The sequence below is a fragment of the Anabrus simplex genome, chromosome 1 (genome assembly GCF_040414725.1).
Source record: "Anabrus simplex isolate iqAnaSimp1 chromosome 1, ASM4041472v1, whole genome shotgun sequence".
Taxonomy (NCBI): domain Eukaryota; kingdom Metazoa; phylum Arthropoda; class Insecta; order Orthoptera; family Tettigoniidae; genus Anabrus; species Anabrus simplex.
The window spans coordinates 1,010,535,595-1,010,551,370 of NC_090265.1; the positions used below are offsets into that span (position 1 = coordinate 1,010,535,595).

At 38.8% G+C, this 15,776-nt stretch overlaps 1 protein-coding gene across 1 annotated transcript in view; it reads right to left on the reverse strand.

The window, feature by feature from the left end:
* The window catches only part of LOC136857786 (microtubule-associated protein futsch), a 468,803-nt gene extending 459,067 nt beyond the window's left edge, over positions 1-9,736 (reverse strand). The window contains exon 1 of the mRNA XM_067136704.2: positions 9,592-9,736. Coding sequence (XP_066992805.2) covers positions 9,592-9,736 — 145 coding nt within the window. The remainder of the gene's footprint in view (positions 1-9,591) is intronic.
* Between the last annotated feature and the right edge of the window lie 6,040 nt (positions 9,737-15,776).

The following is a 15,776-nucleotide window of genomic DNA, read 5'->3' on the forward strand; positions in this document are numbered from 1 at the left end:
ATTCAACTGTCCTTTCCAGATTATCTATCATTTGTTGGTCAGGCTTTCTTCATTCACATTACCTTTGCAGATAACGTTTGGTAAACTGAGCACATCCACTACAATCGCGGTCTTTTCTATGATGCCCCCAAAGAACTAATTAACTTATAAAAAAATTCTACACCAGTGTCACTCCTTCCAGGTCTGTACACCCCAAAAACATCCGGTGTGTCACTCCTTCCAGGTCCGTACACCCCAAAAACATCCAAGTTGCCTAGTATACAGAGGTGCCAACCTCGGTTATCAGTAATCCACCCCCACACCACAGAAAATTTTCAAGTCAAATTCAAAGTATGCTCCTCCCTTCTCGATAATGACAGCAGCTTTACCCTCCCTGATAGCAATCTATTCCAAAGTATATCATATAACACAATGAAATTTGCACATTACCTGTTAGTTCTGTGGTAAAACATTGTCTGTAGCTTGCTTCGCACCCAGCAGCTGCTTTTCAGCGCAGGTTTTCTTGAAACATTCTTCCCCCTGCAAGGACATTTTCGTCTTCTGAACCAAAAGCAATTTTTCCTATTAAGACTGAAAACTCTTCATGTGGGAGAGTTGCTGTCAGATACACTAAATACTGCGAATACAACATTACTTAAGGTATTACAGTGGAGGAGACCAAGCAAGTGGCTCTGCAGCGTAGGACACGTAGCTGTGAGCTTCCACTCTGGCAGAGTAGAGTAGAGCTCCTTCATTCGTAATGTATTTCACAACGCTCGGGAGTAGCAAAAGGAAGTAATGATCAATTAAGTATTGTTGTCACCGGGAAGTAACTGATCCAAGCTTTATATAGAGCTGCTGTGAGTACACTCATCCCAGTCTCACTGGCATGATACGTGCATCTTGAAAATCTTCTTCACAGTAATTTGATTAGAGTACATTTCGAAAGCTGATTTGTCTAATTTGAAGTACGAAAAGATATTTAAATTCAGGTTTGAGTTTATAAAAACTTCTCAAGTGCTGTGTTAAAGGGCAAAAGTACTGTATGTCCATTTACAACTTGTTATGTGTTCAAGATTACAAGTGTTGCACCTACCATTGTCAAGTAGAGGAATGATAACCAAACTGTAAGGGGAGCTAATTCCATTGGAACTCTTAATACGAAAGTCAATCAAATATAAAGAGGATCTTTGTTCCTGAACATCAACAGTAGGTAGGACTGCCTGCATGCTTCTGCTATGTTTAGGTGGGACTGTTAGGAGTGGGGGAGCGTGCTGTTAGATATTTCCTGCCGTTTCGTCAGTAACGCTCACGATGTTGGAGCAACAGGTGCACCCCTCCACTGCACAATGCATAACAATAAAATTTCTTGCTCGTGAAGGAGTTACAGCAGCAGAAATTTGCCAGAGATTGACTGCACAGTTCGGTGATCAAACACTGTCAAGAACGCATGTGTTTGCCTGGCATAAAAAGTTCAAGGAAGGACGAGAACGTGTGGAAAACCAGCAGCACGATCACCATCCTCGGACCAGCATTACAGACGAAAACATTTGTGTGGTTCAAGACAGTATTGAAGACTATCGACAGGCGATAGTATCAGAAATTGCAGAACAAGTTGGAATCAGTTATGGGAGGTGTCAAGCAATTGTCACAAACGACCTACAGTTCCGTAAAGTGTGTTTCACATGGGATCCTCACCTTTTGACCGAAAATCTGAAGTTGAGACGTTTGGAGGTTTGTCAGAGGCTTACATCCTCCTTACAGCCCAGAATTATAGCCCTGCGATTTCCATTTGTTTGGACCGCTTAAAGAAGCTCCAGGAGGACGACGACTTGAAGATGACGAGTGTGGAAGACTTTGTGCGCAACTGCCTGATGACACGACCTTGTTCTTTTTACGATGAAGGTATGATTAAATTAGAACCATGAGAATAATTGCAATTAGTACCATTACGTGCGGAACTTGTGGGTTGACTTTATTTGCGACTAGTACCACCATGCGAAGAAAACCATGGGTCTACGTTATATAGGAGCAGTACCATTATGTGAGGAACCTATGGATCTGAGTCTGAGTGTTGCTTACGTTAGACATCATCATGTGTATTCCACTGGTCAGTTCCACTGTGTTCAGAATGGGTCTGAGTTACCTATGAGTAGTACCACTTTGGAAATTTCTAAATTCCCATGGAGGGAATTAGATATTTTTCACCAATAGAGTATGTCAAAAACAGATCAGATGTAAGGCTTTTCAGGCGTTTGCTCTATTAACCAGCGTTTCGTCTTAGGTCTGACACTAGACTCATCAGAGTGGGATGTGTCAGACCCTACCCACTGACGCTGGGGTGTATGCAGGTGAACTTATCAGAAGCCCTTATAAGAGGCACATAAGACAAAACGCTGGTTCCACACACTGAAAAACTATAAAACTCACTAAGACTTAAGCATAAGTGTATTAATAAATTATTTATACTGTTTTGTGTGTTGATACACAATAAATAAATTTCACATATTTTTGACACAAATGAACGCAAGTAGACTGAAAATAAAATTTCTCAACCAGCGAGTGGAAAGGATCAAGTGCTGTAACAGTATGAGTACCTCCAATCTTCATTTCTTGGATCGCTTATATTCTAACAGGCTCGTTAATTTAAACCCTTACTGGACCAGGTCATTTTCATACATAAAAAGAAAATATTTCTTCCATTATTATAGTCATGACTTTTATGCATTAACGATAAACACAACAAAAAAAATTTGAAGCAATTTTTATATATCTTAATGAATCATATGGTTCTGGTTAAGACAATAGTGATTTTGTTTTTTGCAAATAACAACGAATTAAAGCAATAAGGCCAGATGAAATCACAATTACAGAGCTTTTGGACATTCCCACCTAATCAATACTATTCTATTCGGTTCATTACAACCCCTGAGGATCACGAGTGACTTGTTTGGCACGTCTTCTTTCTTCCCAATACCTCTTCATTCTCTCACTCCTCCTCTTTCTCTCTCTGCTTCTGTGATCTGAATCTGGATCCTGGTGTCCGTTCAACTGAGACCTTCCACGAGCTTTCTGTATTAGGACCTATCCTGTACTGTCATCAGTGGATATTTTTCCTTTATGACAATAGTCTCCCAATCTTCTCTGACTTCCTACATCCACTTATTTCCAGTTAAGCAGGTTGTATTCTATATCTTCTTCATCAGCCTACTGTCATCCATCCTCATGAGATGTCCAACAAATCATTACCTTCTCTTTCTTATCACAATCGAGATTGCTCCTATACTCTCGTATAGGTCCTGCCTTGATCTGTGTACCCAGATTTCACCTTGCTTTTTAGTGCCCCATATATGTCTCAAGATTCTTCCTTCCTCCTCCTCCAATTGTATGCATGCTTGATTATATTAACTAAAATACGAAGGTTATGCCGAAAGTTTTTAGCAGCGCGTAAACCACAATTCTGAGGACAATGGGATTATTTTCATTTGAAAGAGTGATGTTTTTCGACCTTGGAACATGCGTGCGCAACCCCTCCTAGCGGTAGTTCCTCCACAGCGAGGGAAGAAAGCACAGGCAGTGCTGAGTCAGACACGGTGCAAGATGGATCTGTTGCGCCGCGATTTTTGAGCAATGATTTTTTATGATTATAAAAAGGAATTAAGTGCCGAACAATACCATTCTTCTTTCCTGTGCGTTTATGGTGAGGCTGCCCCTTCTAGAGCCACAGTTGGAAATTGGTTTCGCGAGTTTTCAAGGGGTCGGCAGTCAATTGAAGATGAACCTCGTCCCAGTCGCCCAGCAACAGCTGTGACTCAAGAAAACATTGATGCTGTGAGGGAAATGATCAAAGCAGATCCACATCTTACATTTTGTGACATTGAAGGGACCATAAATATTAGGTCAGGAGCAGCGCAGACCATCGTTCACGATTATTTAGGCCTTACCAAGAGATGTGCCTGTTGGGTGCCACATTCCCTGACAGAAAGCCAAAAGGAGGAGAGAGTGGACTGGTGTCATTTCATGCTAGAAAAATTCAATGGAGGACAGTCCGAAGACACCTACAATACCGTCACAGGTGATGAAACATGGGTCTACCATTATGACCCTGAAATAAAGAGACAGTCTTCTGTGTGATGCTTTCCAGGGTAGGAACCACCCACAAAAGTTCGATGAAGTCGGAGCTCCGGAAAGAAGATGGTGGCAACTTTTTTTTTTTTTACGGAAATGGGGCATCTCACCACTGTGACCTTGGACACACGTCGTACACTCAATGCAGAATGGTATGTGAATGACTGTCTTCCCAAAGTCCTCACCACTTGGAGGTCACAGCACCCAAAGTCCAAGAGTGGGCACCTTCTGCTGCATCACAACAATGCATCTGCACACAAGGCTGCCAGAACAATGGACTTTTTAGAAAGGGAAAAAGTGTGAGTGTTACCTCATCCCCCCTATCACCTGAACTGGCCCCATGTGACTTCTTTCTGTTCCCTAAAACCAAGGAAAAAATACGTGGGCAGCGGTTTTCATCAGATGAAGAGGCCATTGCAGGGTACGAGAGTGCACTAAGTGACATCCCGAAAGGAGCTTGGACTGAAACGTTTTCTAAGTGGTTTCAGAGAATGGAAAAATGTATACGTGCTAATGGAAAGTATTTTGAAAAGTTGTAATTGTTGTTTCGCAAATAAATTTTTTTTTCTCACACTCTGCAAAAAACTTTCAGCATAGCCCTGAAAGGATGACCCGACCGTGTTCATGGTTTGGCCACTACATGTCAGGTTTTTGTTCTGCTCTTGGCGGACTTAAACATTGTGAAGTACGGAGTAATTGTGATGTTGTGTTGGTTTTATGCAATTTACTGTGCTTATTGTTTTTGTCGGTGAGTATCCGTGAGGTTGAAAAGCATGAATGTATATAGTATAAGAGTTTGTATTCCTCACCTATGTCACGAGACTTTACAACATTTCACTTCGTCTCTTGAATGCAAGAAATATCAATTCTCTGACACTTCAATGATTCTGCTAGCTCATGGCTTTGTCCCATCAGAGTGCCAATGCTGATTGAGGTAAATTAGGGAAATTGAGTCATTTGGCCTCACTTCTTTAACCTGCCTCAGCCAAGGGCAGGTAACCTCACCCAGATCAGATCGGGTGGGACATGTCGTTTCCAAGGGACAACCTAGCTATATCCCATTCATAGTATTGGGTCTGATGTATAAAGATGCAACATTCAAATCTCAGTCCACTTGTTGCTAAGTCTGACGCCAAAGCTACTGCCAACATATTATTACACCGTTCCTAATATGGAGAACACAAGACTTTTGCAGCCACTCCACTAGAGTACAGACGCTGCACCTAACGGGATTTCAACAGCATTTGAATGGGTGCTCGCAAAAATGGGCTAACCAACAAATTTGGAAAAAATTAGTTATGTGCTGCCATCATCTATTGTGGAAGGTTCAAACTATCTTCTGTGAGTTGGGCTAACATGAGGTAATCCTGTGTGATGAGATACAGCGCTTTGAATTTTATGCCATTTTATTTAGACCAATTTTGTTATTGCAAAATCGGGCTAACACACGTTTATGGAGGAGGCCGTAAAGATGGCGTTGCTGTATATGTAGGTTAGCAAACCTTATTCCTATGTATGCTAGAGGCTGCGGGTGTTTCTTGTGTTTTTGTACCAGATGAATGGATTGATTTAGTAAAAAGAGCTAGAGTAAGAAAGCCATTTCAAGTAGTAAACATGACAAGTGATCAGTTTGTAAGCGCACAACATTTGCTAGAAAAAGAAACCAAGAGAATGGTATCTGTAAATAAGCAAACAGTACTAATTAGAAAAGTTTCAGGCATACTATTTACGAAAGATGTACCATTTAAGGGGAGACCCTACTGACCCTACAGACCATTTATATTGGTATTTTAATTTTTCTACAATTCTTATCCGATTTTCACCAAATTTTGGCAGTACATTGAGATAAGTATTTTTTTTTAATATTCGTATGGTGTTGTTGAGGAATATGATTGTGTTGACCTTCACAAAAGGAACAGTAATGGTGGTCGGCCATCACTTGCTAGTATTCAGCTGTCACCAAAGTACAGTGTTACAAGGCCAATAAAGCCAGCAAAGCTTAAGGACTTGCTTGAGCTACTTGAATATGTCCCTGCAAGATATCACCAGTATTTCAGAGAACTGAAAGCTGGCAATTGCCAAGAAGTGACTGAAGAATCATTTTCCAATGCATTAGAATATGACCCATATGACTGATGATTGTCCCATGAGGTAAAGTTACGTCATATTTCAAAATAAGTCTGAAGCATCTTCATGTCTAGTTTAGTGTATAAAACACTTTTCTTTTTTCTTTTTTATTGTATGATCATAAAATAAAGTTTGGTTACAAATCTAAGGTAAACTATTAACTATAGATCTAGGTCAACGCAGAAGTCAATTTTCTTCCGTTTTTGTATTCCTATTTTTCCAAGCACTTTTTATTTTTAATACAGTTCCAGTATATGATATTGATAATTTGAAAGTACTACATTGAGATAAAATAATGAAACAAATATTAGTTTTATGGTACAGTTTTTGTTTTTTGGCATTTGCAAAAGTTGATTTATCTCTGTTCTGAAAAAATGTTGGTTAGCCCGTTTTTGCAAGCACCCATTCATTTCCTCTGCTGAAGGCCAATTACCCTTCTACAAGAACTCATATGCCCAAAGCCATTAGCCCTTGTAGGGATCAGATTATGTTCCACTGCCGGGTACTCTGTGTTTAGTCGCTGAATGTACTGTCTACTATATTACCTATGGTAAGCATAACTAGACAGGCTATAGAAAAAAAACACTAAAGGGTGCAAAACAAAGTTAAGCCGGTTACGTGAACGATGTTGATCCACAAAATATAACTGTAATATTTGTCACAAACGAAAGGTAATCATTGATTTACTCAAATAAAGCCTCAAATCCCAGATTGATTAAGAAATACCGTCGTTACTAGCAAGAAATATGTATACGTATTTATTGGCTGCAAAAAGGAGTCCATGGTGTTGCATTCCGCTGCTTGCGCCGTCTTTTGTTTCTTTCTTGAGATCCAGGGCTGGCACCGATGAATGGGAGTGCTATGTCTGCGATTTTTGTTATCTTTGGCCATATGTCTTGCATTCCGCTGCTCGCGCCCTCGTTTTTTTGTTTTTTTTTCTTGAGGTCCAGGGCTGGCACCAACGAGCTCTCTTTCTAGCGAATGGGAGTGCAGGTATTTTGTTGAAAAATAGCATGATCCCTGGACCAATATATATATATATATTAAAAGGAAAATTGCATGATCCATGGACCAATAAATTGTTTAATGAATCAGTTAATGCACATGGAGTGACAGCCCATCAAATTACATCGAATGAGAAAAATCAATAAAACGACACCAAAGAACTTCAGTGAGCAAAGACATCACAGACGACAGTGTTGGACAAACAAAACACTTTCAGAAGCGCTGTGACGTAGCAGAAATAGCTGTTGTAAAGCAGTAAAGTATATATTCTCTAAAATAAAATATTTTGTATTATTTCTTAATCAACCTGGGATTTGAGACTTGATTTGAGTAAAAGCAATTACTATCTTCCATTTGTGACAAATATTACAGTGATATTTCGTGGATCAACATCATTCATATAACCGTTAAGCCAATGGTAGGCCTATAAAATCTCACACACTGATAAAATTACTACATGTGATACCAGTACTACAATATATTTTCTTAAAACTTAGCAGTAGGCCTAACTGTGTCTTCAGATACTTCTAAACATGGTCCCCTCTCTCTGAGGTAGCCTACATGTTCTTCCATACCTCTTATATTTTCAATGTAGAAATGGAAACACGTTTTGTAACTTCAGTGCCAAGTCTACTTCTTTTCCTCTTGCATCCCTTTAGCATATTAACAAATTTTGTTAACTAATGACAAATCCACAATCAGATGAATACTATGAGAGACAAGTCTGTAATGAACAGAATGAAATTTATGGCCACTGCATTCTCTGGTAGATTTGCTCAAAAAGCATTGGTTAATAATTACAAATTAATATAAAAGAATTCAGCTCAATACTGGTGTTTCTCAATGCAATGTACAACTCAATAACTTGAGTGATAAAAAATTAATTTTGATGAAGAAGACACGAATTAAATATTTACTTTAGGTAATTACTACAGATTATTCATGGAACTAACACTATGGACGTAAAGGAGACAGACAATGAGAAGAAGAAAACTCATGGACAGTTGGCGCCACAGCCATTCATCAGAACCTAATTTCAAAAAAACAAACACCTGAACAAATGCCAAGCAGGTTTGTGCATGTGTGCTGATTTATCACCATTAATAAGGAAAAAGAGCTTAGACATTGTTCAGAGGGGAGCGTGTGTTTGTGCGTGCATTTAAAACGCTCCCCCGGAGTGATATACCTACTGTAGGTAGCTTCTGGTACATATGCCAGTTGGTACCAATCATTCAAGATTTTTATGACCAAGCAAATTTTTTAAATAAGAAAGGGACAACTCTCGCAACCTGATTCAATATGCCAACTCTAATAGCTTACTAAGAAGAGATCAGCGCTGTATCTAAAATCAATAAATCTCCACTAAAAAAGTTTCAAATGAGGCAAAAGCTCTCTAGTTCAAACCAGTTTCAATAAAATTACAAACACTTCTTACTGAAGATCACATACCTGGCAGTAGCCAAAACATTAGCAATAATTCATATCTATTGCCTTCATAGATATTTCCACATGTCTGAAAAACTTGAGATTCAGCACATAAAATGAATAGGCTACATAATACAACAATACGATTAATTCACTGCCTAAATGTCAGATTAACTTCACGTGAAGTAACGGACGGGTCATACGGAGCCGGAAAGCTTAACAGAAACATTAATAAGAATAACTAGAACATACAGAACCAATAAACCTTTCTCTTCTGGAAGTTTAAAATTTGCCTTATGTTTTTTAGCAACCATTTGTCAACACCACAGCGAACACACGAAAGTTAACGAGTGGAAGAACTGACAAACTGTACCCTTGCATTCACACACAACAGAGTAATTTTCTGAACAAACAAACAAACAAACAAACAAACAAAAAACTTGCATGAACGAATTAAAATTAAGTCGACATCACATTGTATTTGTTTATCATTTTCTGTCAAGTGCCAGCGTTCACAAAGCAGATATATCCTCTGAATTAATGATTCTTGAAGAAATAACACTGTCGCTTACACAATACACTGTATAAACTGCAATTAATCGTAATGTTTTGTCTGCTCAAAAATCAGCAACTTTGCTATCAAGTTTCTGTATGTCAAATCTCAAAGGACGATACCAGCGCCATCAAATGATCAAAGTGTGACATTGTTAAATACCACGGTTTCAGGAGATTTAAAGATCTTCACTAAAAACTTACTTCACGAAGGAATGTTGCATACCACAAATATCGAGAACTCTATCAACTGACATTCAAGCATGTTGTTTGACAGGCACGATAACAAACACAAACACGAGCAAAGGAAAGAAAACAGCGACGCTTTTTGTCAAAACAATACACACACAACGGGATATTGAACCTTTGACTGACCTTCAAGTGAATTTTCCAGCATTTCTTGAAGTTCCAAAGTATTAGGATGAGTGATACCACATGACTTCGCAAATCTCTCAAGAAACGAACAAATAACAGCAAAATTTGGGTCACTCATACAAGAGGCCTCGACATCAGACGCCATTTTCACGAATTAACAAATACTACTTCACACATAATACAACTACGTCATAATATGACTGTTATTAACAGAACGACTAACAAAATTAGCAAAATAAAAATGAAAAATTAATAACTGAAAGTATATTCCTGTTATATATTACACACTTAAACGATTCCTAAATAACAAAGTAAATATGCATTTGAACACTGCAGTGGGATACATAAGGCCGGTAAATACAGCACACAGCCGGATCGAGACGGCGGTGATACAGCACGAGATACTTCCAACAAGCGCCGCTAGAGTTCTCTTTACTGAGCCGTCTCGCCCGCTCATCGCAACACGTTCCAGTACGAAAACCTATAATTCATTTTTCAGAAGGCACCAAACAGATGAGAGATAAAAATAGACCAAGAGCATTTGTATGACTTTCTTTCTTCAACGTACTTTTCGTTACACAGTGTACAAACACAGTCATCTGTTGGGTTGTGGAATTTTGTCTTTGCGCATATTTTATGGTGGAAGCCATTGAATTATAGGTTATACTGGAGTGCTGACTGTAGTGGTAGCTCTCGGAGAAAACTGCTTCCTGTTCCTTGGCTAGTCACGCCCCCTTGTGTATGGCAAAGTGGACAAAATACAGAGTGTGGAGGTTGGCTGATGTGTTTGATGGACTCTTTTGGTAATATCTGACCGTACGTCAAATGTGTGATACAATCAAGATGCCTATTTCTTGTGTATCGTACGGTTACACTAATAGACAGCAGAAGGAAACAGATATGAACTCACAAAAGCTTCGTTTCCACAGCTAAACAGTCTAAGCACTATCTCACTGGAAAGCAATAAATATGGTATTTTAAAACGATAATTACTATTTTCTTCCGGTTTGGCTATTCTCATTAAGTATTCTATGTTTGTGGAGATGTCTTACATGATATTCGGCATATAAAATGTCGTACGTTACGTTTTATAGGTTATAGTCAGAATTATATTGTTACCAGTATAGAATTTATAACTTCAATTGCAGATTTCCGTAGAAACGTCCGGAAATATTTAAAAAGTGGGTTATAGCTGTGAGAAGGGTACACTGGACCCTAACAAAATGGGAGATGTTCGATACATTTTCAACTTCTTTGAAATAATTTCAGAAAAGATTAAAGAAACAACTGATAGGGGAGCCCTAAATGTAGATCAATGGTGATTGATTATTTTGTAAAGTGTATATATTTTGTTTATTAAGTGTATATTCCGATGTGAAGTTGTGTATTGTGTATTAATATATACACGCATACGTATGCTGCCTTTGTCCTGATAATAAATATGGTTCAGAAACTGATTTCAATGAATTTTCAATTGACCGTCATTCGCAGATATTTCCCGTCTAAAATCACTACCGGTAGGCTATAATTTTGTATGCATATGTTTCGTTTGTATGGCGTCTTCCTAGTGTAGGTATTGGTCTCGAAAGCCAAGAATAACGGCTGAGAGGATTCGTCGTGCTGACCCCACGACAACTCCTAATCTGCAGGCCTTAGGACTGAGCAGTGGTCGCTTGGTGCGCCCTGGCCTTCGAGGCTGTTGTGCCAGGTGTTTGGTACTTTTTTAAGTGCAGATATACGCATTTACTGTCTTGTGATCACTTAAAGAAAAATGTTTCAGAATAATCGGGCCTAGAATATATTTTCATTTTATCCAATATTCCTAGGCATTTTCAGTTTCAAATTGCTATTAATCCTCTGAAATATATATTTCACCGTAAATCAGGTGAAATTTGCAAGAGACATTCCGCTTAAATGTTTAAAATTCGCTATGATACCTGTGTCTCGTCGCATGTACGTATACGTCCGTCACGCCTCCATGCCGTACAGCTAGTCGCCCCGGAAGCCGCACTTCGCTCCCATACAGCCGGTAGATTGAGTCGTAGATCCTCACTGAAGTAGGTTTCCCGTGCCAGTACATAAACAATTCTGGAGGGTGCCAGTTTACCTACTCCTAGGGTCTTCTTCAGGAAGCTTGCTTTGACCCTTTCTATCATCTCCAAGTCACCGATTGTCAGGTCGTCCCATATTATTTCGATTCCGTATGACAAAATTGGGGTTATTGCGGTCTTGAATAAAGTCATCGCTGTATTAAGGGATAGCATAGATATATTCTTGATATTGTGGATGGCTCTGATTGCTGCTGTCGTTCTGTCTATGACGTGGTTATTGAAGGATGACATGCTCGTTCGGAACGTGATGCCCACGTATTTGAATTTCTTGACTATTTCTAGTGGTTTATTATTTAATGATATAGCGTCGTCCTTGGCGGTCTTGCCACCTTTTCTGAACACCATCTGTACTGTCTTTTCCTGATTAATTTCAAATTTGTTATCTGAAGCCCAAGCTTGTAACTTCATCATTGTCGACTGTAGTTCTGCATTTGAGCTCGATCTCAGAGCCATGTAATCAGCGTACATTATTAGAGTAGTCTCAGGGGAGACCGTCATTATTTGTGTGATATCTGCCGTTGCTACGTTGAATAGTAGCGGACTTAGGGGGTCTCCTTGGGGTACCCCATTTGTTTGAATTACTTTCCCGGATGAGGATGCTCCATTTTCAATTTGGATTAGGTTGTAGTCTAGTATGGTCTCAACGATTCTCACGAGCGTGTTGTCACCAATCATTTGTTTTAATTTTCCTATCAGGATATCTCTGTCGATAAGATCAAAAGCCTTCTTATAGTCAACAAATACGACGTAGTACTTCCCTTTTGGGTACCTCAGTGCCTCTTCAATTTTTTCTTTCAGGCATGCTGCGGCTTGTAACGTGCTTTTTCCTTTGCCGAAGCCTAGTTGGCATTCTGGTATGAATGGGTCTATTTCGTTGTTCAGGCGATTCGCTAGAATAGTTGCAAATACTTTGTATAGATTGCTTTCTAGAGGTATACCTCTATATGGGTCGGGGTTGTCACTTTCTCCTTTCCCTTTGTACAAAACCTTAGCGTTGCCGTTCTCCAAAGTTAGCGAATTGGTCAATACTTCCCATTTTCTCTAATTCTGTCTAAGTGAATCCGATAAACTGATCGATATTTCGGTCATAAATAACTTTGGGTTTATTACCATCTTATAAAATATCAGCTATCCTACGTTTTCCTCCACACATCTGATGTTGCGACATTCCTATTGAAGCCGCTGTTTTAGGGAGTGATGTTATGCCCGTTTCGCCATTAGAAAATGCTATATAATTTCTCAGCATTTTCTGATGTGGTACAGGTAGGCAGTGCAAGGATCTCAAATCTGTAGCCGGTGGGTGCTTTCCTATGCCAGGGGACACAAATTTTTAGCGACGTTTCTCCGTACTTCACTATTTCTTCCTGTAATATTCAGTTTGTTCTAACAGGAGTAAAGCTCCTAAATGATCATTTGTACCATTATTATTTCTATTTGGTTTACTTTTTGATCAAGTTCAGATACCGGTACCTTACATCATTTTTCTGATTTCATTAGCGTATCCTACTTCTCAATGTAAAGACTGTTTTCCGTAATCCAGCATTTGAAATCAGTATATATTTAGATTTAACAGAGACACTCGTAGCCTTTCCCTGGCATAGAAACGAGACTTGTAGTACTTTTTTTTTGTTTGTGGGTGACAAAGATCAGTTATATGCTGAAGATATGGTATGTTCATCGGTATCTGAATCAGAAATTTTACTAAATTTTGATGGCAATACGCCATTTCTTGGAGCTGGAGCCTTCCTGCGTTTGACACCTTTCTGTTGTGAACAGGATATGCACTAAAAACCGAAGGAACTTCATTGGGGACAATTCGCTTGAATGATATTCTTACACTGAAATCTGATGTATTAAAATGCAAGCTACATGCTCGTTCCACGAAATAGCTTGCCTGCATTTCTCGCTAGCGCACTCCGAAGGAAAATTATGGAACGTCACATTTTCTTGCTTTTTAGCGGTATCCGAAGTATAGAGGTACACAACAGTGCACCATGCTTTTCAACCTCACGGATACTCACCGACAGAAACAATACGCACAATAAATTGCATAAAACCAACACAACATCAAAATTACTCCGTACATCACAATGTTTAAGTCCGCCAAGAGCAGAACAGAAAACTGACATGTAGTGGCCAAACCGTGAACACGGTCGGGCCATCCTTTCAGCGGCAAATTAGTAGCTATGTCCAGGCCTTGTTTATCTCGTAGAGACAGACCGTACTTTACTCCCTGGATAGTTTTTAAAAGTTTTGCTACAGCGATCCACCAATTCTCACTTGATTGGTGCATAGTTGTAAACGAACAACTATATTTACGGATGCTCAAAGTGTACTTTATGCATTAACTCGAACAATCAGGAGTTTACATAACAGTAGTGTGGATCCCAGGGCATTCTGGTATTTATGGAAATGAGCGAGCTGATCCTGCAGCTAAGGCAGCTAGTACTCAAAGTACAGCACCAATACTTGTAGCACCCCCCCCCCCCCGTTGACTTCCTTTCTGAACTTTACGAAGTAGCATATAGTTCGTGACAAGAGAATTGGCAATATTCCACTAATACAAAAGGCAATTTTTTATCAAATTCAGCCGCAAATTTCACATAAGCCTTGGTTTTTTTTATGGATCATACACTCGTCGGCATATCACAAATATCATACGTCTTCGTTTCAACCACGCACTTACATCGCAATATAAGTACCGTTTCCAACTTTCTAACCTCTCTACCTGCATGTGTGGCCACCCACATGGTGTCAGTAATCACATTTTATTTTCATTGTCCAAAATTTGATTCTCCCCGTCGTCAATTTACGCAACGCCAGTGTTTCCTGTTTATTGTCAAACCTCACTCCCACTAATTGATACATTAAATAAGTTTATTGATGAGTCCAAATTGCAGTTGTAAAAGATGAGCTATTCCCTCCTTCATACAGTCAAAATATGCTTCTTGTTTCCACTGTAAAATTTATTCCAAACTCTACGGGTAAATACAAGCAAATCATAACAAAGCTGTGAAATTTTTATAAAAATTGGTTCCATAACATATATTATATATCTCATATTCTAAATAAAAGGCATATAATAAAATTCCGTACCCAAGACACTTGTGATTACACCACAGATGTAATGACTGGACAAAATTCATAGAGTCCAACAACGGCCATCTTGATATATAGAGGCCTGCTACCAACAGTTGTGACGTCACGCGTATAGTGCTCACTCTCCGTCGTCGCGTGTAATTCCTATATTGCTGATACGATACTTTTTATCATAATTTGACAAATAAAATGCAACAACAAGCCTATAAACACAAAACACCGAAGAAACACTTTCAAAAGTATACATAAGAATACACAAATATATGCTCTCAAGGTAATATATTATATATTGTAAAATGTTCGACTGAAGGCTACTCACCTGGACTGTACGATGACGGTGAATAGGCGAATGGTTTTCTTTCAAAACAATGCAATTCTTTTATGCTTGTCTGAGCACATGAATAAGTTAAAAACGTATTTTCAAAAATGACAGATTTTGGTCACAACACTCATTAACTCAGCAGCACACACCCACACTTGTCACGGATTTTTCAACTTTCATTATCAAAACATTGAAAGAAACATCCCTAGAATTTCCACTGTCTAAAAAAATATCTTTGAATCAAGTTAATGTGTAGCTTTCCACAATTTAAAAAGTAGTATGATGGTCACTAGGCAAAATGTTCCTGTTTCAAAAAAGGCCATTATATTACACTTATTTGAGCACATAGTGTTATTAATTAATTATTTATGAATGACAGGAAAATATTTGCTATGATATGATAGATCTTGGACACAATGCTCATTAACTCTGCAGCTCACACCCACACTTGTCACAGAAATTACCAGGTTTTTTCAACTTTCATTATAAAAACATTGAAAGAAACATCCCTACAATTACTACTGAATGAGATATCAAGGTCTTAGTTAACGTGTATCTTTCCACAATTTGAAAAGTAGTATGATGGTCACTCGGCAAGCTGTTGCTCTCTTTAAATTCCTTATATTACACATTATACTTAGTTGAGCATATAG